A 27,900-nucleotide genomic window follows, 5' to 3' on the forward strand; every position below is an offset into this window, starting at 1 on the left:
TGGAGATCATTTAGCCTGACCATACTCACTGTGGAAACGCACTCTCTAGCATGCCCCACAGATGGGCATCCAATCTCTCCTTGAACCCTTGAGGGCACAGGGGTGTACCTTTTCATGACTCCTGCTGCCTGCTCCATTGCTAGAGAGATCTAAGGGTTTCTAAGTTCCTTCTTATGTTATGCTCATATCTCCTGTCTTCTTATATAAAGTTCCTATGGTACTCCTCATTCTATATTATGGAACAAAACAGAATACCCTGGTCCCTCTTTCCCAAAATAGCCCTTCAATTACATCTACTCTGTGCATGGCATTTTGCTCACCAGTGGGGTCACAAGATGAAGAATAACAGTCCTTTTAAACTACCTCAGGGAGCTTACATTCTTAACCGGGAAGGTACAACAGATACCCAAATAAGTATGATAAAAAATAAAATGTGATAAGTAGGTAGCACAGTGGATAGAGTGCCAGCCCTGAAGTCAGGAAGACCTGAGTTCAAATCTGGTCTCAGAAACTTACTAGCTGTGTGACCCTGGGCAAATCACTTAACCCTGCTTGCCTCAGTTTCCTCATTTGTAAAATGAGCTGAAGGAAATGGCAAACTACTCCATATCTTTACAAAAAAACAAACAAACAAAAAACCAAAATGGAATCATGAAGAGTGGGAGACAACTGAATAATAAAAAATATAAGGTCAATAGAGACATCATTAATTTGAGGGAAGGGTTACTTTTAGCTAGCAGGTGGAAGGAAAGAGCAAGGAAAGCTTCACAGAGGAGGTAGTATCTGAATTGACCTTTGAAGGAAGAAGACTTCAACTCTTAAGATCACAGATGTAGCTCCTCTCCTCACCCTTAGAGATTATCTAGTTCAAGGTCTTCATTTTACTGAAGAGGAAACTGAGGTCCAGAGACTTGTCCAAGATCACCCAGGCAGCAAATGGAGGAAGTGGGATTTGAACCCAAGGTCTTCTGCCTCCAAATCCAAAGCCCTTTCTACTGTATCATACTGATAACTAGAGATGTGGTGGGAGTGCACTATTCCCAAGAAAATTGCAATGAAGGGGGATAAGGAAGAAGATTGGGGAATAGCTAGTAGACCAGTTTGGCAAGAACATAAAGTAAATTGAGGGGAAGAGGGATAATAGGGAATAGGGAAACTAAGGCTGCGATCTGCATTGTTGATGAAGTCAGAGATCCCTGAAGTGTGGAGACAGAAGAAATGGGAATCAAGAGAAGGGAAAAAAGGTAGTGCCTGGCACACCATAGCCACTTAATAAATGTTTATAGATTATTGATTGATTGACAATAGTCTTGAACTATACTGGAGACTCAATGAGTGGAGAATGACAGGATATGAGAATTACTGTGAACATATGCTAAATATGAGGGGCCAGGGAAAGGGAGAAACGCTAAATGATTCAGAAGACCAGGGTTTTTTGGTGGGGGAAATATTAACTCTGTTTTTGGATATGTTGAGTTTGTGTTACGGGACATCCAGATAGTGCAATGGATAGAAAACCAAGCTTGGAGGCTGAAAGATGTGAGTCCAAATCTGGTCTCAGATACTTATTAGCTGTATGACCCTGGGCAAGTCACTTACCCTCTGTCTGCTTCAGCTTTCTCAACTGCAACATGGGGGTAGTAACAGCACCAACCTTTCATGGTTGTTGTGAGGATAAAATGAGATAATACTTGGAAATAATACTAGTACTTTTTAAGTCTCAAAGTACTCTAGCTATCAGAATGATGAAGATGAAGAAAAAGTTGATGATGAAGACTAAGATGATGATGACTATGGATGTCCACATGGGTTTGTCTAGGTGTGGCTTTCACAGGGGCATGAATAAATACATCTATATTCTCTTCTCCACACTCTTTTCCAAGAGATACTTTCATTCTTTCCAGGAGAAAAAAGCAGGGAATTGGTACTAGAGATCAGCCACTGCTCTCCTCAGAGGGAAGACAGCTAGGTGGTGCAGTGGATGGAGCACCAGTGCAGGAGTCAGGAGGACCTGAATTCAAAATCTCACCTCAGACACTTGACACTCACTAGCTGTGTGACCTTGGGCAAGTCACTTAACCCCAACTGCCTCATCCTGGCTCATCTCCAGTCATCCTGATGAATATGGATTCAGATGGCTCTGGAGGAGAAGTGAGCCTGGTGACCTGCACAGCCCTCCCTCACTCAAAACGAAGTCAAGTGCAAGTCATGTCATCATGTCTCTGATGGCATGGTCTTCTTTGGCAACGAAGGACGAACACACACAGAGGGAAGGGGAGCTAGGGTAGAATTTTATCTATTCATTCTCCTCTCACATATTGTTAGCCTAAGGGAAATGCTGTTTTAGGCTAACGCTAAACAACTGACTGCTATCCCATATTGAGAAACAGCATCCCAAGTTACATGTTCAAGGCTTGGCTCCCTGCTCACCAAATGCAGGTTCCATTAAGAACACACATATCAAATAAACTCATTTATCTAAGTAGATAACAAAACAGATTCAGACTATGTGGTAGCTTGACTCTCCACTATCCTGGTCTTCCTTCCTCTGGATACACTTTAGGTTGTCCATTTGCCTCTCAAAATGTGGTGTCCTAATTCAAATACACTACTAGTACTAATATGGCACCCCAGTACTAATACACTGTTGGTGGAACTATGAATTGGTCCAACCACTTTGGAAAGTAATTTGAAACAGACAATAATAATAACAGTCAACATTTACACTGTGCTTACTCTAGTAAGGCACATAATAAGTGCTTTACTATAATCATCTCCTTCGGGATACCGGGAAGGCAGGTGCTATTACTATCCCCATTTTATAGATGAGGAAACTGAAGCAAACAGAGGTAAAGCAACGTGTCCAAAGATATACAGCTACTTAGCGCTTGAGGCTGGATATAGTGGGATGAATACTTGTGGAGATTTCCTAAATTTGCATTAGTTTTTCTTTTTTCAAAGCAACAACATAATATTATTACCTCTCATTGAGCTTGTGGCCAAAAAATATCCCCAGAACTTCTTGCACACAAGCCTGATGTCAATCACATCTATTCCATCCTGTATTTGTGCAAGCGAATTTTTTAACCTCCACATTTACTTTATACTTTTCCCTGATAAATTTTATCTTCTTGGCTTTGAGCCAGCACTTCAGCCTAGTGAGATAATATCAGTGATAATAATAATTTTGAATCCTGATTATGTCATCTCTCATATTAGCTGGTCTCCCTTCTTTGGGTCATCTCTATGTTTGATAAGCACTTATCAAATAGCTTCATTAATATAATTTCTTCATTAATAATCAGAGAAGCTCTAAACAAAATAGAGCTAGAAACAGAGCCTTGTGGCACTTCACTAATGAGAGCCTTCTAGGTTGCTGCATGTTCTAAAACAGCAATTTTCAAAGGGTGGTCTGGAGACTGCGAAATGTGCCCAGGATGCTTTCAAGGCGTCCATGATGTCAAAGCTTTTCATAAAAATACCAAGATGTTTTCATTTCTAATTGAATTCAAACTATTTTCATAAAAATACTAACTTTTCATTTCTAATTAGAAATTATTTTCATAAAATTGCTAAGATGTTTTCATTTCTCTAATCTAATTCAAAGCTATCTTCTTAAAAATGCTTTCATTTCTAACTTAATTCAAAATTATTTTCATAAAAATACTACGATGTGTTCATTTCAAATTATGGTAAATATCAACATATATAATCCACATAATCAAAAGGTCTCAGGGGAGTTATTCAACAATATTTAAGAGTGTAAAGGACTCCCAAGACCCAAAACTTTGGCAACTACCAATCAAAAACAGCAACGTATTTACCCAGCAGTTTATGCCTCCAGAATACCTCCCTCCCCCAACTCCCACCTGAGGTCAGGACTCCATCACCTAGAGCTTTCCTTATCAGTCCCCCTGCTTCAAGCCTCTCCCTACTCCAGCCCAACCCCCACACTGCTGCAAAGTCATTTTCCTTAGGTGTAGATGTGACCATGTGACTCCCACATTCAAGCAACTCCAGCAGCTTCTATTGCCTCGAGGATAAAATATAAACTTTTAGTTTAACTTTTTCCCCCCTTGTATTAGCCATGTTCTGAAAACAAACAAGAAAAAGAATTATGTTCAGCTTTAGAGCCTTTCCCCACCTGGCCCCAAACTCTCTTTCCAGATTCAGTGGACATCATTTCCCCTACCATATTCTTTGACTCAGCCAAACTGCCCTTCTCTCTGTCCCACCCAATGCTCCATCTTCTGTCCTCAAAACTTACCATGTGCCTGGAATGCCCTCCCCCCTCACCTCTGACTCTTTTACCTTAGGTTGCTGCTCAAAAGCCTTTTTATTTAGGAAGCTGTTCCTGATCACTGCCCCCCCCCCAACTGTTAATGCCCTCCCTCCCAAACAACGCTGTATCTGTATTTATTCACTTTTACATTTATTCCCTATATGTTTACATATTTACTTGTGCTCCTTGCCAATAAGGTTGTTTCATTCTTTATACCCAGCACCACTTCATAAATATGTGCTGCTTGATTGACACGTCTTTTCATTTTGGGGGTGCAGCTCCAGTCAATTGTATCCAACTGCTTGTTTGGCCCTTATTTCATCAGCTTATTATGCTGATGCCAAGGAGACTTGGTGCAATGACTGGCTAAAATCAAGCTACATTATATATACATATACACATATACCTATATATACATATAGATATGCATACATATATTCTCTCTCTCTCTCTCTCTCTCTCTCTCTCTATATATATATATATATATGTATATGTATATGTATATAGACATGGTGTTTCCCTGAGCTGCCATCCCAAGCAATAAAAAAGGCAATAAAGGTAGCTAGGCATGACTTATTCTTAGCAAATCCATACTGGTTCACAGTGATCACTGTATTCATTTCTGGATGTTCTTAAAAGATGTCTAACAATTAGCCTTGAAAATATAAGTGAAAACAGAACAATACTTTATGAATATGCTTACTATCTGCCCAGTTTTTGGTCAAAATATGCATGTAAACTATATTAACTGCAAATAGTATCACATATTTGCATGAATATACAGACTGCCTCCCACATGCACACACATATACACATACACGCTTATGCAGACAGATACATAAACATGGAAAAGAACATAAGATGTATCTTGGAATTTAGGAGGAAGTAATGTTAGAGACTCCTTTCCACCCTCTTTAAAGATAATATACTTGCACAGTTCAATTCCAGAGTGCTGAAATGTGTATGAGTGGGATTTTGAGGAGAAAGGAAAACCCCAAACCTAAGTGGTCAAGGGTCAGCCCTGTCCTTTTTCTTCCCTAAATCTGAATGGGAAAAGGTGACATTTGGGTAGAAAGAACCTTTGACACCACTTAGTTTAACTTCATTGCTTTACAGTGGAGGAAAACAAAACCTAGAGGTGTCAAGGTGACAAGGTCATAGAGGTAGTCTGGGTCTCTTCTCTCCTGGTTTAGTGCTGCTGATCTCCCTAAGAGGCCTGTGGCCCCATCATGCCTTTGCTCCTATGGTTGGAGGGAAGGAGGTCAACTCCCATTGCCACCCTCCCCTCTTTCCACCCCCCCCTCACCAGACATTGCTGGCCTTGGTCTGATCCACAACGAGGAGGTTGCTGTGCACCTCATCAATGAGTTCAGGAGCAATCCAGCGCAGCGGCACCCACAGCTGGTCGGCCGTCACGAAATAGTCATCCTGCCAAGCATGCACGGTCAGCACGAGGAGAGAATGTCAAACTCCATGTGGAAGCAACAGAGCCCTCCTCCCCTTCACATGCCCCATGACCCACCAACCCACCTGGGGGTAAGGGGGAGAACCCTGCCTGACCCACTGCACTGAATGATCTACTAGGAGTCATCACAAACAGTGCAAAAGGTTGTGCATGGGGGAGGGGGAGGGTGCACTCTGGGATCTCCCCAAACCCACATGGACTTACTTTGTACTTGCAGTGAGACAGGCCGTAGTCCCCGATTTTCACAGTCAGGTCTGCAGTAAGCAAGCAGTTCCTCAAGGCTAAGTCACTAGGTAAAGAAAATTTGGGGAGAGGGAGGGACAGCGTCAGACCAAGAGTCAGGAAAAGAGGACTCAAGAGGGGGACTCAAATCTGGGCTGAAGAAAGGAGGGTGATGTGGAAGACCCAAGGGCCTTCCTCTGGTCACCCAACCAGAGAGAGAAAGGCACTGATTGCTTGTCTGCTGAACCTCAATATCCAGGAGATGCTGGAAGCTGTGGAAGCAGCACTAGCAAGCTGTACTCAAGAGAAATTCCCCCACTGGGAGCTCTTCCAGGCTGTCCTCACACCCAGAGTGACTTGATATGTAAGCTGCTAGGTGGCATAGTGGTCAGAGGGCTGAACTTTGAGTCAAGAGACCTGAATTCAAATCCTGCCTACATTTACTAGCTTGTGAAGGCAAGTCCTCTCAGCCTCGGTTATTTTGTCTGTAAAATGGAGATAAAAACCACTTTCTGTATATTGTGAGGAATCAGATGAAATAACCTATGTCAAGTGCTTCATAAACATTCAAGTGTTATCTAAAGACTAACCAAAATGCCACTTTTGTTACTATCATTATTATTTTTATTCAGAACAAAAGATGGAGAAAGCAGAATTGAGGAGAGGAGAGAACAGGTCACTTTTTGTTCTCATTTAGACATTTAAATGCAAAATAATACAACCACATCAATTGTCCCCATGGCTGATCATGTGGGGGGCCCCTAGCTTCGCTCTCCCTCCCCTGCTCCCATACCCAGTCTGCCTTGTGGCATGGCTACGGCTCCTGAAATATGCCTGGTCTCCAGGAAGTACTTTCCCCTTGATAGGTGTAGGAGCGCCAGTCCCGGCAATGGGACCCACTTCCTCCCTTGTCCTGGTCACAAACACCTCTCCCTCATACATGTTCTCCCCTCCCTCCTCTCTGTCTCTGAGAGCATCCCAAATTTACTGAGTAGCCAGCAATATAAAGAAAAGAAACCAAGACAGTGATGGGGGCTGGGGGGGAGTGGAGAAAGCGCCAAGATGAGCGCCCCTCCACAAGAAGAATCATTCCTATTTACACCATATTTCTTTTCCTAGAGCATGTATCTCATTTATACCCCCATTCCCCAACAACTTCCCTGGAAGAACAGAGATAATTATCTCCATTTTGCAGATGGGCAAAATGAGGCCTGAAAAGGTTAAGCCCTGACAAAATGAGTCAAGGATGGAGCCGGGAACAGATTCTAGGGTTCTTTCCAGCAGACCACCCTGCCTACAGACAGGAGTGGGATGGGGAAGAGATCCCCTAGAGAACTAAGGCAGGGACCCAGTTCTAGGGCAGCCTAATCAGTGTTCTTTTGTTCAGGATGTCCTGAAAATATATACAAGATGTATATTTCCCACTGCAGAGTGGGGAAAGGATATCTGAGGAGGGGGAGGAGGAGGAGGAGAAGGAGCAAATGCTAAATGAGATGGGCAGCATCCATTGATTCCCATTATTCAGGCTTTGTGGCCTGCTCAGCTGTACCTGGTCTCTGCCTGCCTTTTGGCCATGGCATTGGTCATTTATTCAGGCAAAATGGGAAGGAAGGAAGGAAGGAGGGGGGGAGGGAAGGAGAGAGGAAAGAAAGAAGGAATGAAAGAAGGAAGGAATGAAATAAGGAAGGAAGGAAAGAAGGAAAGAGAAGAAAGGAAGGAGAGAAGGAAGGAAAGAAAGGAAAGAAGGAAGGAAGGGAGGAAGGAAGGAAGGAAGGAAGGAAGGAAGGAAGGAAGGAAGGAAGGAAGGAAGGAAGGGAGGGAGGGAAGTGAATTTAAAATCTGTTCAGTTTGCTGTCCTATGCAAAGGACCCATGGAAGAAGAGGCTGAGATTACTCAGGAGGGACAGGCTCCCCTGCTGCCCTTGGCCAAAACCAGTTTGTGTGCAAAGGAATGTCTATGGTGGTCTGGATCAGAGGCTACAAGATTTTCACTGACAAAACTATAGCACCTTGAAGAGACATGCGGGTGAAGGGCAAAGGTTCTGGGATGGTGGCTGGGTAGGGAGAGTAGAGGGGTGCGGAGCCGGCCTCCCAGCTGGGATGTTCCAAGGCCGCCATGCTCCAAGCAAGCTGCAGGGTTCCAGGCAGCAGCATATCCTGGGTGTGGGGGCAGGATCCAAGAGTGGAACTCCTCTTCCTGCTCCCAGGACAGGCCTCAGGGGGGAGGGGGCAGTGCAGGTCAGGAAGAAGCTGGCAGCCACCCTCTTCAACAAAATCACTGATGCTGGAGTCTCTGTGTGCCGCTCACTCAGCATCAGGATATTGTTGGGGAGGAAGGCCAAGGTGAGCAGTGGTGCTTGGGGGAGAGGCTGCCCCATGGCTGCTCGTGCATCCTGGAAGAATCAGAATCAGAGAATCCTCGAGCTGGCAGGGCAGGGTGGTAGGCAGGGGCATGGCATCATGGAACAGAGCACTGGATTTGAAGTCAGAAGACCTGGATTCAAACCCTGGCTCCATTACTATTTGTGACTCTGGGCAAGTCACTACCCACCTCTGGACCTCTTTCCTCATCTGTTGAATGAAGAGGATACTCTATTTGACAGTCTTCAGTTCTAAATGCTGGCCTTAGGGACTTCAACCTTTACCAGCCCTGAGGTAAAACCCCATCCTAAGCCAGTCCAGCTCCATGGACTCAAGCCTGCTTTTAAAAGCCTAGAGAACCCAGCCCCACACAGCTTTCCACCAGAGCCAAAGGGGTGCAGCTTTTGCTGTCAGGAAATCCCTTCCTTTGTCTAGCCTAAATCCTTCATTTTTCAACTTGTTCCTTCCCCAGTCTGTCCAGCGGCACCCTCAACAAGCAGAGGACAAATCCCAGAAGGGGTGAGCTAACCCAACACAGAGGACCTAATCTCTGAGAAGGAAAAGTCTGTGCTTGGCAATTACCTTGGACCCAGGCCACCACGTACAACCTAGTGACATCCAGAGCAAATTCTCCCCCAGTTCATAGGGCAGGGGAGAAAAGAATATGTTGGAAAGAAATGGAAAGCAGAAAAAGGCAGGCATCAGAGGTAGGGAGAATGGCAGATGATAATTCTTGGCTCCCCAATCTCTTTTCTAGTTAGACAGTAAAGAATCAAATCCCCCAGCTTAGGAGAGGAGAAGCAGCAGGCTCACCAAACCACTATCTGAGGCCCCTGCCTCCCCACCTCCACTACTCCTGCTGCCACCAGCACTATCAATGTGAGCCCTCTACCTGAAGCCATGGAAAGGTACCAGTTTCCAGCTTACCTGTGCACGTAGTTGTTCTTGTGTAGGTGAAGGACTCCACATGCCAACTCGCAAGCCATCCGCTGCAGAGTCAGGGGATCCGGGACCATGGACTCTGCCACTCGGCAGCTGCGCAGATAACCCTTGAGGTCTCCCTGCCAAAGAGTGACCCCAGAATTATGTTCCCAGCTTCCTGGAGTAGGCACGTAGGGATGGGGAGAGCCAAGGCCAGTGGGAGTGAACACAGAGCTCCTACTATCCATCCGACAAGCTGCCTTTGGGCCAGGATAACATTAGAATATCGTTACAGTATTCGACAATGCACTAAGCTACTAAGGGCTAAAAAGGGTAATGAGAAATGCCCTTCGGGTCCCTCCAAGACAAAGTCTGGATCCTGGGAGAGTTTAAAGGGGAAGCAGTCAGGGGAAAAAGTTATTTCCAAAGAAGAAAAACCTCAGAACAAAACCTTCAATGAAGGGAGAACATAGTAGAGGGCTGAGCCTAAACCAAGAGTAAGAATTGGGAGCTAGAAGAGGAAGAAAAAAAACAAAACAATTCCTTGGGTTAGAGGGAGGATCTTGGCCAGAAAAGGAACTCAAGTCAGGTGGATACGAGCATGAAAACAGGCAGCTATATGGCACAGTAGTTAGAGCCCTGGACTTGGAACCAGGAAGACCTGAGTTCAAAATCCCACCTCAGATGCTGGCCATATGACCTTGAGCAAGTCACTTAACCTTGTTTGGTCTCAATTTACTCATCTGTAAAAGGAGGATAATAATAGCCATATCTCACAGAGGTTGTGAGGTTCAAACAAGATATTTGTAAAAGCTCTATACAAGTGCTTCAATAATAATATATATGCAAAACATATATTATATGTCATATTATATTAATACAGAATAGTATATATTATATAATAATGTATTGCATAACATAATATGTTATGTAATATACAATAAGATAATATATTATTGCAACAACAATAATATATAACCATTATTATTATTATACTTTGTGGGGGACCGAGACAAGTGGAAAATGGCCCGGCTGGGCGTCTGCTTTGAGACATCTCAGACTAAGAGATCACAGTAAGAAGTGTTCAAGTTCAGATGAATCTACTACTCTCTGAATCTATTGTGCTCCATGTTCCTGTGACATGACCGTGACACACAAGGTTCAAATATTTCCGAATCATAACATCTCTGCATTGGAAGGAACCCAAGCCCAGGCTGTCCTGGCATCCAAGACTATGAAACAGGGTGATAGATCTCCCGGTGTGGTTCATTACACCTGCTCTCAAGGTCACAGGAACATAGACACCTCAAAATGGAAAAGTCCTCCGAGACCACCTAATTGAACCTTCTTATTTTACAGATGAGAAAACTGAGACCCAGGGAAGTTAAGTGGCTGTCCCAAGATTGCCCAAGTAATAAATATCAGCAAGATTTTGATCTAAGTCTTCTGACTCCACAGTTCTGGGAATGTGCTGAGTAATGCCAACATTTGAGGAATGAATGAGTAAATGCTGATGGTGATTACTTTAAAGAAGACAACACTCATTTAGATACTGTATTCGTTAAAATTAGGCAGATCCAGGATATTTGTTAAAATTTGTAAAAATCAGCTTCTGTGAATGAGAATTAGCTATTCTCAGCAATATAATGATCCAAGATAATTCCAAAGGACTTATGATGAAAAATGCTATCTATCTCCAGAGAAAAGAACAGATGGAGTCTGAATGCAGAGTGAAGAATACCTTTTTAAAAAAATTTTATTTTTCTTGTTGGGTTGTTTTGTTTTGTTTGGGGACGTGGGGGGTGGGGTCAAGTTCTGTGTTTTCTTTTGCAACACAGCTAATATGGTAATAGGGCAGCTAACTGGCACAGTGGATAGAGTGTCCGGTTTGGAGTCAGGAAGACTCAATTTCCAGAGTTAAATCCAGACTCAGATACTTACTAGCTGTGTGACTCTGAATAAGTCACTTAACCTTGTTTATCTCAGTTTCCTCATCTGCAAAATGAGTTGAAGAAGGAAATAGCGAGCCACTCCAGCATCTTCGCCAAGAAAACCCCAAATGGGGTTGCAAAGAGTTAGACATGACTGAAAAGGCTAAACAACAATATGGAAATATATTTTGCATGACTGCATATGTGCAGTCTATATCTAATTACCCACTGTCTCTAGGAGAGGGAATAGGAGGGAGGGAGAGAATGTGGAACTCAAAATTTAAAAAAAGTTTAAAAATTGTTTTTACATGTAATTTGAATTGATTCTCTAGGATTTCTTAGGTATATCACCATATCATCTGCAAAGAGCAATAGTTTTGCTGCCTTGTTACCTATTCTAATTCCTTCTATTGGTTTTTCCTTTCTTATTGCTATAGCTAACATTTCTTGAATAATAATGGTGATAATGGGCATCCTTGCTTCAACTCTGAGCTTCTCGGGAAGGCTTCTAGTTTATCCCCATTACAGATAAAGCCTGCATATGGTTTTTATTTCTGTGATGGCATGGTCTTCTTCAGCAACGAAGGACGAACACTTAGCATTTTAAGAAAAATTCCATTTATTCCTATGCTCTCTAGTGTTTTTAATCAGAATGGGTGTTGTTTTACATGTAATTTAAAAAAAACATAAAAATTTTCACATTAAAATAATCTTTCTTTAGCTTACAATTCCATAGGTAATCTCTACTAATAATGGTTAATACTAATCATGGATAACAAATCCATGAACCTGAGGTAAAGTAGTTTTTGTTGCACCACACTAGACTGAGGAAGCCTGCAGTGCAGCAGAGATGATTTACTCCTAGAATGTGAAGGAGCAGAAACCCTCTCTAGTTATGAGCAAAAGACGGATAGGCCTTTGTCCAACTCCTAACCCTAAAAGTGCCACAAAATTTTATATATGATTTTACTGATTTCTTAAGAGTATAAGAAAAAAATCCAAACAAGAATTGCTTTTTAAGTTGCAGTGGAAATGAACAGTCATGTACACACAAACAGCATCTAATCCAAAACCCGGGGTCCTCCCTTTCCTCTCTTATCACTGCCACTATCCTTGGTCCAGGTCTTTATCAGCTTTTGCTTAAGACCATCGTGATAGCTTTCTACCTGTTCTTCCTGCTGGACACTTCAATTCCCTGCGCAAGGTTGTGCTTCTTTTTCTAAAACACTTCTTTTATGTATACAGAATTCTGCTCACAACGTTTACACTCCCAAGTCTAACATTTAAGGCCTTTCACAATTTCACCTTCCTGTTTCTCTGACCCTGTTTTCTATAAGCCTTATCCTACCTTTCACTTTGGTCCAGATGATGCACCAATTATATCATGCACACTTTTAGCCATTCCATTTCTCTCTGCTTCGAATACTTTTTCCCTTCTTTCTCCTGGTGTCAGAGTTCATAATTCTTGTTGTTTTCAGTCGTTATAGTCCTGTCTGACTCTTTGTGACTCCATTTGGGGTTTTCTTAGCAAAAATAATGGAATGGTTTGCCATTTCCTTCTCCAGCTCATTTTACAGATGGGAAAACTGAGGCAAACAGGGTTAAGTGTCTTGCCTGGAGTCACACAGCTAGCATGTGCCTGAGGCCAGATTTTAACTCAGGAGACTTCCTGACTTTAGGCTCAGCACTGTCCACTGTGACACCTAGCTGCCTAGATCAAGAGTTATATAAAAATAATAGCTAATACTTTAAGATTTGCAAAGCACTTTGCAAATTATCTTATTTGATTATCATCATAACCCTTGGGTGTGCTATTATAACCCCCATTTTACAGATGAGGACAGTGAGGCAGATAGGTTAAGTGACTTACCTAAGGGCACTCAGTAGGAATGTGAGGCTGGATTAAGAGCTCAAGTCTTATCTAAGTGATTCTCAGCTGCCTTTGAATTAAACATTTTCTGGGGATACTTTACAAAGTGGTTAATGTACATACAGGTAACTAAGATCTAACCTTGTACTGAAATTAAACTCAAAGAGATGTAATCTGCTATTTGAACACTCAGAAATACAAATTTAATAAGGGGACTGAACTATCTTATCAATTTTGGTTCTTATGTAACTTGCATAAACAGTTGGGGTGATCTAATTAATAAGTCATTCATAATACAGTACAATGTTTGCTTCTGATTTACAACACTGTGATACAACAAAATAATGGGGAGAAGGGAGAACCCACATGGCTGAAAATCACTCAAACATGGCTGTGAGTACTTTAAGAGGGATAGTGTCCCCACCCCAAAACCAAACAATAGATGTTTTGTTAGAGGGCCAAGGAAATTCTCTAGCAATAATAGACAAGCTCCCAGGAACCTGTGGAAAAGCCCCACCACTCACTGCATGGCCAGATTAATTCTGGCTGGGCTTGAAGGGTTTAGACCGTGACTGGTGCCACTCCAAGTTTTCCCATTGGAAAGGGTCTGCTTCCACCGACTGGGGATCCAAGACACTGCAGAGAATGTCTGGTTAGGTGCGGGGCCCTCTTAACTGGTCTTACAAATCCAAATCAATGTAACCAGAATTCTCTAGACCTTTTAGAGTTATAATAAGTGGAGCATCTATTCCAAGAAAGTCCCAGGATGGATTGGTCCCCCCAAACTGAATCTGCAGAACCAAGTCCCCACATGAATACAGACATCAACTTGGTCTTATCTGGTGGTTCCTGACCTTGCTCCAAACCAAGGACCAAAGCAAAAGAGAAGAGTTTTACCCCAAGAAAAAGACCAAGGGTTCTTAATCTGAGGTATGTGAACTGATCTTTTTGCTAATAATATCTGAAGAGAATTAGTTCCCTTTGTAATCTCCTATGTTTTATTTTATGCTTTTAAAAAAATATTGTAGGAGCAGCTAGGTGGCACAGTGAATAGATCACTGAACCTGGAGTCAGGACCTGAATTCAAATCTGAACTCAGACACCTGATACTTACTAGCTGTATGACCTTGGGCAAGTCACTTAACCCCAATTGTCTTGCCTCCCCCCAAAAAAATCATATTGTTCTGTGAAGAGGTCCACAGGCGTCACCAGACTGCCAAGAGGTCTATGAAAAAAGGCAAAGAGCCCCCAACCTAGAGAGAGAAGCAGAGCAGGGAACCCCTGACTCACCAGTGGACAGAACTCCATCACCAGCAAGTACGGTGTCACCTCTGCACATTGGGCCAGGCACTGAAGCAGGTTACTGTGCTGAAGAGCCCTGTGGGGAAAGGATGAGTTCCACTGGGGCAGCAAATGGGAAAAGGATGCTCCAGACCTGGAGCTCTAGTGACTAAGGGTCGGACTACCAAGGACCCCACATGCAGCCTTGAGGGAAAAACATTCCCCATCCCAACTCTCTGGGTGAGCCTGGGATTCCTCTTTGTCCACCAGATGTCGCTGGTACCTGCTTGGATATCACCACTACTCCTTTTCTCTTCTAGGATCAAAGCCATCTGTGATGCTGGTTCTAGGCCCCACCATCTCCCCCTCTACTCTGTCTTTGTCGGGGGCTGGTCAGCTAGGCACAGCTGCCTCCACCTACCGGTATGGCTGGGCTTCCTCCAGGAACTGCATCTGGTCCTGAACGCTGGCGCTCACTTTCAGCTCCTTTACCACCACCTGGGTGCTGCTGATGCCCGAATTGACCTCACCCAGGAACACCTGCATGGGCAGGAAACAGGGTCGTCACCCACCCACACCCCCCTCCCACCCCCTATCATGAAGGAGGGGCTCACCTGCTGGGCAAAGAAGGCTTGGAGCAAAGAGCAGCACCAGCCCAGGGAGCCCACTGTCCTGCTCCTTTCTTAAGACCAACTTGTATTGGAAGTGGACCTCTGGATAATGCCCCGTCTGGCTGGGAGCTACCATCTAGGTCCTGGCTGTAAGAAGGATAGTGCACTCCAGCTTTGGGGACTTCTTTTACATGAACTCTCTGGGGGAGCAGCAACCTGTTCAACTTACCCAGACCTCCTAGGAAGGCCTTCCTTCTACCTCCTGTCCTACCTGAAACCACCCCACCTACCAAGCCTTGGGTTTACCCTGGGTCCTCTCCACCCAGGGACTCAAGGGAGAGCTCCAATGCATTTTACCATGGAACTTGGGGGTGGGGGCTCTTCTATCAACTCCTCCCTAAGGGATTAGTAGCTCCCCTTCCCAAACTACTTCTCTGCATTCCCCTCAACCCCAGGGTGGGAGGCAGGTGGGGGAGACAGATTTTAATGAAGGTCTGCAGGGCAAAGTAGGAGGCAAATAATAGAGCTGAGAGCCAGGGGCACACAGTCCTGAGATTCCTTTGCAAAGTCTAGCGCCTGCATCCCTCAGAATTACCTCCTTCACCAGCTGGAGTCCCAGGCCCAGGCCAGGTTCATAGGCCTTGCCAAGATGGGGCCACCTACCTGTCCCCCAGAGAAGGGTAAAAGGCACAGACAGCAGGGTATTAAGGATCCTACTCTAAGGAGCAACTCTGATTCAGGGGGCCCCACGTTGGGTGTCCCCAGGGTCAGAACTTAGACTGGGGGCAGTACAGAGACCCTAATGTGTGGACATGCAGGGAACCAGGCTGTACTGTTGACTGACTCACTGCAGAACCTCAGGATAAGATTCTCCAATCCTTTCTTGTTTCCTCACTTCCAAATCTAGAGGGAAGGTACTGGGCCACTGAGGAAATAGACTGAAAATGTTTTGACAGCCTTTGACAAAGCATGCTCTGTGGTTCTTAAGGAATTACCTAGCCCCTATCCTAAGTCAAATGCCTGCATCTCTACTATTAAGGTTGTGACATCTTCCCTCTAGGAAACATTGAGTCCTGAGGGGGAGGAAAAAGAGAAAGCTAAAGCATGAACCAAAAGAACTCACCTTCCCAAACCAGCCATGGCCAATCTCCTTCAGGTACAGGAGGCTGTAGCGTCCCAGGTCTGTAGACTTGAGCAGCTGAACTGTAACAGAGTAGGCTAGGTTCAGTGAGTCCCCTCACAACCCGCTCAATTTCTCTTCAACAAGCACCATCCAATTTTGGCCACTCGACCTTAGTTCAGGAGCCCCACTGTAGGTGGGCCCAAGAAGAATGACACCAAAATAGATGCTGCCCTTGTATCTTTGAGAGAGCCCCAAGAAAGCCAGGAGGACCTGGGAGTCACCCAGGAAAGAGGGTCTACGTCTAGGAGGCTCCCAGTGTGACCACAGACTGGCCAGGGTTCACTCAGAATCACTGAGAATCTCCTGCTGCTTGGTGACCGCAATAGCCTCTAAAGAAAGAAAGCTAGATGCCCTGGGAGATGGAGTATCAAGGGAGCTATTCTAGGCATCCTAGCATGGCATCAGAAGGGCGAGTAGCTTGGATCGGAGTGAGGGTAAGAGCCCAACAACTGAATGCAGAAGATGGCAAAGTCCAGAGCCCACTAAGTGGGCAGCATCAGGCAGACAGTGTTGTTTGGGCAAGTTGCTGATGATGCTGCCCACCCACCCCCTCCTGCCCCAGTGTAGGAGGACAGAGGGCGGGAAAGATGGGGAACACTTTGACATTCCTCCAACCCAATCACTGCAGTGACATTCCAGCCCCACCAAAGGCCTATTGTTGGGGACTGCTTGGCACAGCCCTACACGGGACACACTGGCCCCATTCTCCCCTGGGCTCCCTCCCACCCCAAACCAGGCCTGGGTGAGGTCAGTGGTGGCCGCACCCGGCACAATCCTGAGGGAAGGGGCCGGTTGCTGGACCCTGGTATCTGCCCTGACTCCCTCTAGCTCTTCCTGGCATGCTCCAAATTCTGTTCCCACACACATCACCCTTGTTTACTGGAGGGGAGGGGGGAACATTGGAGATTTCAAGCCTCTTCTTGGGGCATCTTTGCCTAAGAAGAAGGAGGGTAGGGTGGACTGTACTAATCTTCCCTTCAGGAATCAGACACCAGGCCCCTCAAGAGACATTTTCCTAAACCCTTCACCTCAATTAGACCTCAAGGACCCAGGTCCCAAAAACGAGAAGAGAGTTGAGGAAGTGTAACTCCTTAAACCTGCCCCTTGGCTAAGGAATCCCTCCTAAATGGACCTTCAATCCTAGAATTTCCATAACTGCTCAAAGATTTTCAAGAAATTCTAGAACCAAGGTGGGGCACGGCAGGGGCGGAGGTTGGAAAGGCAGCAGGTCTCATATATACTGATCTCTAAAGCTCATTCTTAAAGTTAATCTGAGAGAGAGAACAACATACTTGGAGGACCTTATAAAAAGGGGAAAGGGGGGACTCTTCCCTCAAGATGCAGGCAAATAAAGAGTTGGAGTATTAGACCTGTGTGACTCAGGTACCTGGGTCCTAGTCTCAGGGTGAGATCAACCATGATCAAGTTCCTTCCTCTTCCTTAGATTTCCCACCTGTCAAGGGCAGGGAGTAGGGACTGGAGCTGGGTGGTCAGGAATCATCTTGGACTGGAGCAGTCTAGCTTGGTAGCTAGAATGCAGAACTCAGGGGTCAGGAAAACTGGAGTTTTAATTCTGCCCCAGCCACTTAGCTTTGTGACCCTGGAAGTCACTTAATTAAGCTCTCTCTGTCTCAATTTCCCCATCTGCAAAAATGAGGAAAATAATAATCCTTCCCTCTCAGAATTATTGTGAGGATCAAATGCATTAACACGTAAACAGTGCTTGCTTTACAAACTTCAAAGCTTATATAAATGCTAGGTATTACCATTACTTCTGTCATTATTAGATATAACGAGGCATCATGGCTTAGTGGATAGAGCATTGGAGTCAGGAAGACCTGAGTTCAAATCCCTTGGAGACCAGATATGGGATTTCTGATCTCCTTTCTGTGGTTTCAGTTCCCACATCTGTAAAATGAGGGGGCTGGACTCAATGGCCTTGAGTCCCTTCCAACTCTAGTTCTCTGATCTCTTCTTTCCCTGCCTGCTCAGGGACTACTCTTCAGATGGTAGGGGCTATACCTAAAAAGTCCTAGAGGACCTCAGCTTCAGAGTCTTGCCTTCTTTCAGTGAAGGGTCCTAGGGTTCCCTAGCACGGGAGAGGGTTCTCCTATGGGCAAGCATTTGACTCAGTCATTTTTTTTTCATTTTCCTGGAAACTCTAAGTAGACAAAGGGAGGGGCAGGGTGATGGAGTAAAGGAAGGGGCATCACAACTGAAATTTCTAGAAGTTCCTGTTATGTGCCAGAGAGATAACTTGGAGCCAAGCCTGAGTTGGGGGAGGGTGGGCAAGGATTTGGGGAGTCTGTTACCCTTGTCCTTGTTTTTTCCTTTAGGGAGAGAGACTGAGGAGGGCACACACACTGTGCCTTAGGGCAGAAGTTCTTAACCTTTTGGCCATCTGGTGAAATCTATGGACCCCCTCTCAGAATAAATTTTTTTTATGCATAACTGAAGGAAATGCCCAAGTTCAGTTAGAAGTTGGTGGAAATAGAGATGAAAAAAATTTTCCCATCCAAGTTCAGAACCTGTGGCCTAAATTTAGGAAGGACAGGTGGGAGATGAGCCTAAATCATCTGCTCCTGCCCACAGCCTCCTTATCACGCTGACAACAGCTGCCTGACACAGAGCCCCTCAGAACCCCTACCAGCCAGCTCAACTTGGAGATCAGAATGTCCCCCTTGGAAGGTTTATACTCCCAAAGTCCAGAGGGTAGATGACTTAGGAAAACCTGGCTATCTCTCTTTTTCACCCCCACACTCTGCTCCTATATCCCACTTCACATATATCATGCAACCCTCAGACAACCTTAGTCATGGGGAAGGGGCTGCTCTGACTATGAACCCCCTATCCCACCTCTATTCTGGAGCGTTAATTGGAGTCTTACAGCCTTGCCCCCAATTTAGGGAAGGTAGTAAACTAGATCAACCTCCTACAGATGGTTAGAGGTCTTGAACCATGGTTGGCGGCTCAAGGATGGTGATGGACCCCACAGAACTAGGGGAGGCAAGTTGAGGCGTTTGCTCAGTATCTAAGAAAAGGGAAACTCAGTGAGAGCAAGGGTCATTACAGTACCTGCACGAACCCTCAGTATTCAGTGAGTGGGATACAGAGAGCACCTAGAGAATGAGGAGCCTGGTCAGGGCAAGTCTCAGTCCTAGGAGTATTATTACCCAGCCCCAACCCTGGCCCCTTTCCCACTGTGATGGAAGAATCCAGCCTCCTGGCAGAAGAAACAGTGAAAAAGTACCTTGTTCTCCCACCCACACCTACTCCCCCCACCTCACTCCCCAAATTACAAAGCACCACTTGGAACAAGCCCCCAGCCCCCTTTCCGGCCCACCCACTCCTCTCAGGCTGAAAGGGCAGATTCATGGGTCCCACACCCCATAAGGCTCACAGAACACAAAAAAAGAGCCTCTGTGTGTGGACGAGCTGCCCTGTCCGGGCACAATGGCTAACCAGGGCTGTGTGGTTGGTCTGGGCTCATGTCCACAATCGTTGGGTGGGGTAGGAGTTTGGGAGGAGGGGAAGAAATAAGGTAGGAATGGTTCTGCCTTCTTTCCAGTAGTCCAAGGAACTTGAAGAAGCTCCAGGGCCTCTTGGGTTGCTCGGTCCAGAGGTTGTCACAGGATGGCACAGAGCTGGGGTGAGTGCCACTCAACAGTAAGGGAACAAAGTCTTGCTTCTCCCCCACCCCCACCCCACCCCGATATCCTAAAGTGTCTTCCTAGTAGGATGAGGACACAAAATGTAGCTTCGACTTTAACCCCAAACTTTCCTTCTGTTCCCTTTATATCTAAACATCCAACCCTGACCCTTCTGGGCAGGCAGAGATTTTTTCCTTCTTTTCTGATATAACTTTGGGTTCTGGGCCAAAGGAGAAAGAGAGTGGGAGAGCCAACTTTCTTCTGCAAGATGCATAGCCACACATCAGCTCCAGCCACATAGGAGCAACGAGGCTAAGGCTGGTATGCCTTCTGAGTCTTGGTTACACATGGATCTTTCTTAGTTGGCCACCTGGTTGGCAAGGGGAAAACTGGCTGGCACTGGGAAGGGGTCTTTTTCAGTTCTAACTAGAATATTCCAATGGAGACTAGGGCTGGCAGAAATGACACAGAAAGGTCTATCTTCTACCCATCTCTCCCAAACCTTAAGTGCTCTTCTGGTGGGGGGTCAGAGGAAGGAGTCTGTGCAGAAGCACCTGAAGGATGTATGTTTCTCCTCCCTCTTACACTCCACAACTGTGAAAGACTGTGGTCCTGTGCCAGAAGAAATGAAGCTGGCAGTGCCCAGGATCTCAGTGCCCATTCTGCTTCTCTAAAAAGGAGAGCCCCAGAGAAGCAAAGGGCTTTTACATAGCAGTATAACATAAGGACAAAACCATTGAATCTAGAATCAGAGGACCTGGCTTGAAATTTCAGCCCTGTTATTCACTACGTGTGTGGCCTTGGAAAAATCATTGATTTGTCTCTCCCATTAGAAATGTTTTCTCTTTGAGAACAGTGAGTTTTTGGAAGGATTTTTTTTGTTTGTTGATTTTTGCTTTTACCTTTCTTTGTATCCTCAGCCCTTAGCACGGTGCCTGATACATAAAAAATACTTAATAAATGCTTGTTGATGGACTTGAAAGACTGACTCTCTGGGCCTCAGCTTCCTCACTTGTAAAATGAGGGGTTAGACTAGATCAGGGGTGGGGAACCTGTGACCTTGAGGCCACTTGTGGCCCTCCAGGTCCTCAAGTGTGGCCTTTTGACTGAGTCCAAGTTTTACAGGACAAATTCTTTTATTAAGGGAATTTGTTCTGTGAAGTTTGGATTCAGTCAAAGGCCTGCACTTAAGGACCTAGAAGGCCACATGTGACCTTGAGGTCACAGGTTCCCTATCCCTAGACTAAATGATCTCTTAAGGCTCCCTCTAGTTCTAAGTCTTATAGTAGTATGACCTGATCACTTAGCCCTTATAGTCCTGTAGTCTTAAAGACAACAGGGACCCTTAATACATTGTCTTCCTCAGGGATCCCAGGAGCCAAAAAAGCACAAGAGACAGCTGCTCTGGGGGTTCCTCTAGGATAGGCCAGACCCCACTGAAGCCCTGCCTCAAAGTCAAGGAAAGGGATCCAGGATAGGCAGACCTCTATATACATCACCCTGAGATCCTACTGTCTGAGGTCATTTGTTCCTATTCTAGGACCCTCCCGAGCTTACTCCCAGAGAGTTAAGGGTGAGGGTGCTTAACTTAACATCAGCTGTCAAGTTTGTGCATCCTCTTAGAAACAGGAATCAGGTTGGCCAGGGACAGTGCTCCAGGGAAGTAGGGCACAACACTCATATCAAGAAATTCTGCCACTGCCCAGGAGGGCCCAAGGCCCACCCAAAGCTTTCTTTGTGCAATCTGACCCTTAGTCCTAGTATTCTACCATGATATAGAATAAAGTCTAGAATTCTCTAAGAAATTGAAAGGCCACCAACAGGTCAAGTCACACTTATAGGAAGGTAGCCAGGCAAAGTAGGCTTCATGATAAAGATCCTAAGGACAGAGTGTGTTGATCAAAGGGTTCCCATGCAAGTTTCCAACAAGACCTCTGCCTACCTAGACCATATTTTTTTTTCTCAATTCAGTTACATTCCAGAGGACAATCTCTAATCCCTTCCAAGTCTTAGGGTAAGAATGTGGGGGTAGGTGGATGAGGAGGTGGGGAAATAGGTGGTCCCCCAGTTTCAGGGCTGACCCCAAGTTCTTAATATAAGACTAACCTGATCTCCCAGGCTGCTTGGCCATGGGGAGCGAGACCTCAGTGAGGGGCAGTATGTACACCTCGGGGCCATTCTGCGTGGCCGGAGACCCCTGCACGGAGAACTCGGTGGTGTAGTCGTCACCCTCGGCATTCTCAAACTCCTGGTGGGGGGGAAGCGGAGACGGAGACCTCCCGTGAGCCGTGGATCCTGATCCAGGGTTCCCTGGGGGCTCCTGCAATGGGTCAGTCAGATGGATGGAGGGATGGACAGATAGGCAGTGAGTTAAAAAAAAAAAAGTGGTGGGGATGGCCCCACTTCTCTGAAAGGTGCCCTCCATGGTCCTGACCACTGACTGCATACAGAAAGCTGTACCATCTCCCCTCCCTTACACCCACTGGCAGGCTCCTCACACCCACAGCTAATCCCGCCCTGCTTGCCCCTCTGGGCTATGTTATTGCAATCACCAGTTCTTTGGCTTTGCCTTTGTTCTGCCCCTGTTGTCGGGTCTAAGAGGTCAGGATCACCCCTCCTAGCAAAAAGGCAAATAAAGCTTCTTCCAGACGTTTTCTGCAGTCTCTCCTCTCCCCATCCACCATCACCCCCCAACACACACAATTCTCCCACTCTCTCTCCTGCTCCTTTTCCCTCCCCTGTTCCATTATTCTTCCCCTCCCAGTCAAAGGCACTAGACACTCCCCAAAGTCCTCACAGGTCCCAGGCCTTGGACTGTCTGCTCTGGGAAGCAGAGGATGTATGGGAAAAGGGCTCATCACATCATTACACCGCACTTTGCCAACATCTAGTTCATACCTCTGGCTCAGAGACACCAACTCTAACACACTAGAGGACCCCCTACTTTTAGCAGGAGGGTCTTAACTATTTGAGGTCATGGACCCCTTTGGCAGTCTGGTAAAGCCTATGAATCCTTTCTCAGAATAATGGTTTAAACTATACAAAATATACAAGATTATAAAGAAAACCAATTATATTGAAATACAGTTATCAAGGCTGTTTTTTAAAGAGTTGCTCAGACCCCAAGTTAAGAACCTCTGTTTTAAAGAAACAAAGAGAAAATATTACAAAACACAAGCATGGAGCTTACTCAGGAGTGTTCCATGGGTCGCAGGGGACTCCACCTCCTACATCAGTCCATTCTCCTGAATCAGATTCCTCAGTGTCCCTGCCTAGTCTGTCCTGTGGCCCCAAGCTACCTTGGTGGATAGGTGGGGTCAGGGAGGAGGGAAATGCTTCTGGCTAGGGATGGCAGAGCTATGCAGGCAGACAGGTTGAGTCAGACTGCCCTGGCAGAGTACTCTGCTTTTCAGGGAGAGCCCCATAGCTTGAGAGAGCAGTGAGCGTGGTTGGGAGGAGAGGAGAGGCTGGTTATATTGATCCAAGTGCCTCTTAACAAAGAACCAGTGACTGTATAGATAGAGAGAGAGAAATTTCATGTTAAGCCCTAGCTGGAAAACTTTAGGTCAAATCTGATAGTCCTTAAGGTGTTAAGTACCATGGACATTATATTTATCACAGTCCTCCTAACCCCTCTAGGCAGAATCCTGGAGTCAGGAAGACTCATCTTCTTGAGTTCAAATCTGGCCTCAGAGACTTACTAGCTGTAGCTGTGTGACCCTGGGCAAGTCACTTAACCCTGTTTGCCTCAGTTTCCTCATCTGTAAAAATAAGCTGGAGAAGGAAGTGGCAAAACTACCCCAGTATCTTTGCCCAAGAAAACCTCAAGAAGAGTCACAAAAAGTTGGACACAACTAAAAACAACTAAACAAACAACCCCTGTGGGGACTTTTGTCTTGAGCCTCCAAGAAATCCTCAACAAATCAACTTGGTCTAGAAACTTGGTTTTTAAGTAAATAAAATAAAATTCATACAGTTACAAAGGAAATCAATTATATTGAAATATAGGTCTCTTTTTTCCCACCCAAGTTAGCAGATTCCATGAAATCTATCCATAGACCTTGACCTCTTACAGTAGGGTCTATAGACCCTAGGTTTAGGAACTCTGATTGAAGCTCAGTATTCAAACATAGACCTCTTTCTCTCTTTATCTCTCTCTCTCTCTGTCTGTCTCTCTCTTTCTCTGTCTGTCTCTCTTTCAAGTCTCTGTCTCTCCCTGACTCTGTCTCTCTCTGTCTCTCTCCCTGACTCTTTGGTCCACTGGATTCCAAACATGAATAATTTCACTTTTCTTCCTTCTACACCCAAACCAAAGACTACTCCCTTTCAGTTGGGTTCCGGTCTAAGCTGCACTCCTCATGTCAAAGAACTATCATTTTCTCCACAAGAAAGAGACACAGAAATGGAAAGAAGGAAATTCATTTAACTTCTCTGAGAATCTGTTTCCTCATCTGAAAAATGGGGATCATAACACCCACAGCACCTATCTACCTCACTGGCTTAGTGTAGGGTCTAAAGAACCAGCAGGTCACCTGCTCACTCCTCACATCCACCTACCACGGCCCTTCAACCAGCCTAGCCTGGAAGGACAGAGGCCAAGTATCACCAGGAGGTTTCTAAGAATCCTCAGCCGGGCAGTTTCTTCCTGAATTCAATCTACCCTTAAACACTGTAATTCCCTACAAAGAAAATGGGAGGTTGTTTTCCTTACCTATCTTCTATTACTACCTGTGTAACAGCCTCTATGTGAGTGAACAAGCATGCACATCAGGTACATGCACATCTCTAAGCTCCTAGAGTCCTGAGGACTGTGCATCAACCACATGGATGGCTCCCATTCCCAGGATTTCTGCTCCCTTTCTCCTCTCCCAATAGAATTGGAGAATAAATCAAATCTCTGCACACACTTAAACAAGGAAAGGGATAGAGGGAGTGGGGGCAAGGTTATCTCCCTCTTTAAACTTAATTCCTTGGAGGTCACAGCAGCCCCATATGAGATGTGAACTATCTCCACTGGGAGGACCCAGAAACTCAGCTCAATCCTACCTAACCCTTGGACTTCTCAGGTTAATGGAGGAGAGAGAGAAAGTCCCTTTAGTTCCAGTTATAAAATCTTTAGCACATCAATTCGCTCCTTCACATTCATTCACTCCTCACCTCCTGCCCCCTACCCCTTAACTCTCCCTAAGGATAGAGAGTCCATACCTTAGTTCCAGAAGGAAGTCTTGTTGCAGACCAGACTCACCCCCCACCCTGGACTCCCCAGTCCCATGCCACCTACCCCAGCCATCTGCCAGATGAAGATTAGACCTTTACCCTTGGGCTGGGACAGCCAACTCAGCAACCCTTCTCCACTCCACCCATTTACAGGGAGTTGCTCAGTCCTATATAAAAGCTTGAGGTTGGGCAATCCAAGGCAGAAGGAATACCAAGCACACTGTGGCTGTTGCCACACCTGCTCCTAAGGAGAGTGCCTGATAGATAGCAGGGGCCAGAAACCCTCACCACAGTCAGTACGTACTCTCCTCCATTCCTAGCACTCCAGTTCTACCAACAGGGGCAGAGCACATTCACCAGCACTTTTTAGAAAAAAGAAATTGAATTGTTATTGATGTTTTACTTTTAGATTGCCGAAATCCCTCATCATTCTTTCACTCCTTCCTCCCACCTCTTAGACCAAAGGATTTGCAAAAACACTTTCAATCCATTTAAAAACCAACCCCTTTCCCTGACTAATCCTACCTTGCATTGAGTCCAAAAACAAGGTCACCCTCTCAGCCTATCCCCTTTCCATACCAGAGAGAGCTCTTGTAACCACTTCCTAAGGAAATAGGAATTCCAACTAGTGCCCTGGAAGGAGCTGGTGCTCTGGGGCCATCCTGAGGGTGAAAGGGGGGAAGGGGGGGCTGCTTCCTGACAAACCTAATTACCTGACAGTGCTGTGGAGAGATCAGATGATGATCAGATAGGTAATCAGATAGGACAGCATGATTATTGCTCCCTCTTCCTAGGGATGGCTCCAGCACAGCTGTGCTGCCCACCCATGGCCCTAAAGAAGTGAATGGTAGGGTGAAGCTCAAGGAGCTGAGCTGCCTTGGGGGGAACCCAGCAGTGTCTGGGAGGGAGCCTCTCTAGGAAGCAGTCACACCCCAAAGCCAGTTCTCCATCTGGCATTTTCTGAGGGGTCAGGACTGGTAGGAGAAGGGCAGGAGAAGCCTCAGTGTGTGGAACTCTGTTATCCTGGGGTATTTAGGATAAAGCTAGGACAGGACTGTATTGCATTACCCAGCTGGGCCCCCCCCCCCCTACCATACACTCCTTGGTTGACTCCCCATTCATTTTCCACTTCTTTCCCCTCTGTACCAGCTGGTGTTGCAAACCTATTGCCAGGCATCTCCACAAAAATCCCAAAGATTGTGGGAGGATCACTTTCTCCAGCACATTCTGTGCCTGTGAGGTCAGAGACTCCCACCCTTTGAGAGTGGCCTGGGGCCAGAGCATTTCATCTTGCTGCAATACCCAGCATTACTGAATTGTTCTGGTGAGAGGTGTCAGCTCTGTGCCAGGCAGAGTCCTTTGGTGAGGTGTGAGGTGGGTGAAGAAAGGGTAGAAAGAGGTCAGGAGGAAAGAGAACAGAGGGGACAGGGAAGTAATGGGAGAGCAGCTAGGGGTGGCAGACCATGAGTGCTGGTCTCATGATGACTATGTGACCATGGGAAAATCACTTCACCTCTCTGTGGTATCCAAGCAGAGCAGCCAGAAGCAGTTTGGAGGTTCAAGACCCACAATGGCTGTGTCACTTTAGGAAGTCCCTTCACCTTGGAGTTAGTCTATCACTCTCCATCTCTGAGGAGTTTTTTCACCTCTGTTTTCCCACCTATAAAAAGGTGGGAACTTAAGTAGTCTTCTACTTAAGTAAGAATAATGATGTCTGCTCTCTCTACCTTGAAAGACTGAGAGGATTCCTCATGAAATAACCACATGGAGGAGCCCCCTGAAAGGAAGAAATGCCCCAGAAATGAGAGGTATTCCCAATTCTTATAATAATTATTAGTAGTACTGTGGATTCTGTTTACTAGATTCCCTTTGGGAAATGGTGATTTGATCCTATTAACTCAGTGAATTAGGCTAACTCAAATCAAAAGACACCATCAGAATCAGAGGTGCATCAGGAATTTCAGCTTTGATTCTAACCTTCAGAGTCTAAAGGTTTAGCTCAAGGAGTCCTGGGTATGTGCTAGTGATGCCCCTGCCGGGGCACTTTCTCTGGCTCTCCCCCATTCCTGGACCACTTTCCCTCCTACATTCTGACTACTTCTTTAAGCCCCAACCACAATTCCACTTTCTATAGGAAGCCTTCCCTGGCCTCTCTTAATTCCGGTGCCTTCCCTCTTTTCTTTTTTATCCTTTATATAATTTGCTTTGTGTATGCTTGTTGCCAGGTTGTCTCCCCTATTAGATTGTAAGCTTCTTTATGGCAGGTACTGTTTTTTGCTTCGTTTTGTATCCCAGCACTTCACAGGGTGTCTGGCACATAGTAGGCAAATGTTTACTGAATGGAATTGTTGACAGTTCCAAGGACTTTTTGTTCAGTTTCCAGGCCCTTAAACCTCCTAGAATTTACAAGGATAATTCCTCACATTTGCAAAGTGACTTGGTGCTGACAAAATGCCTTCATACCCATTGCCCCCCAATAAACCTAGGAATTAGGCAGTGCAGATAATACTATTTCCATTTAAAGGTGAGGAAACTGATCCTTGGAGAAGTCACTTGCCCAAGGCCATATGCCTAAAATACCAAGATCAAGGCTTTTCTCTCCTTACAGTGCTGTGATTTATCAGAGATGATAAATCTCTAAGTAAAAAAGGGTTTTGATATCTGATTTATAATCTATAAGGCTCAAGCAACCAAACAATCCCTCCAACAAGCAGACCATAGACATCACAGTATGGGGCACTGCCTCTATTAATTTAACAAAGAGATCAATGCAGGAAACTGAGAAAACTCTAAAACTTCATCAGAAATAGTTTTTACATACAATACTCCCACACTAGGAGTTGTAGGTTCAAATGAGTGATTCCATAGAGAGGTAATTCATTGGAGTTGTGTTATTATTATGTTTA

At 45.4% G+C, this 27,900-nt stretch overlaps 1 protein-coding gene across 5 annotated transcripts in view; it reads right to left on the minus strand.

The window, feature by feature from the left end:
• Positions 1 to 27,900, minus strand: part of AATK (apoptosis associated tyrosine kinase) — a 212,039-nt gene that overhangs the window by 9,356 nt on the left and 174,783 nt on the right. For 4 of the 5 annotated variants that reach the window (XM_072645269.1, XM_072645273.1, XM_072645270.1 and 1 more), the window contains exons 3-9: positions 21,884 to 22,097; positions 16,068 to 16,147; positions 14,755 to 14,873; positions 14,343 to 14,430; positions 9,258 to 9,391; positions 5,952 to 6,036; positions 5,589 to 5,710 (exon numbers count right to left, since the gene is read on the minus strand). In XM_072645269.1, the coding sequence (XP_072501370.1) occupies positions 5,589 to 5,710; positions 5,952 to 6,036; positions 9,258 to 9,391; positions 14,343 to 14,430; positions 14,755 to 14,873; positions 16,068 to 16,147; positions 21,884 to 22,097 (842 nt within the window). The remainder of the gene's footprint in view (positions 1 to 5,588; positions 5,711 to 5,951; positions 6,037 to 9,257; positions 9,392 to 14,342; positions 14,431 to 14,754; positions 14,874 to 16,067; positions 16,148 to 21,883; positions 22,098 to 27,900) is intronic. The other variant, XM_072645271.1, reaches the window with a different exon arrangement.

This window comes from Notamacropus eugenii, chromosome 2 (genome assembly GCF_028372415.1).
Source record: "Notamacropus eugenii isolate mMacEug1 chromosome 2, mMacEug1.pri_v2, whole genome shotgun sequence".
NCBI classification, from domain to species: domain Eukaryota; kingdom Metazoa; phylum Chordata; class Mammalia; order Diprotodontia; family Macropodidae; genus Notamacropus; species Notamacropus eugenii.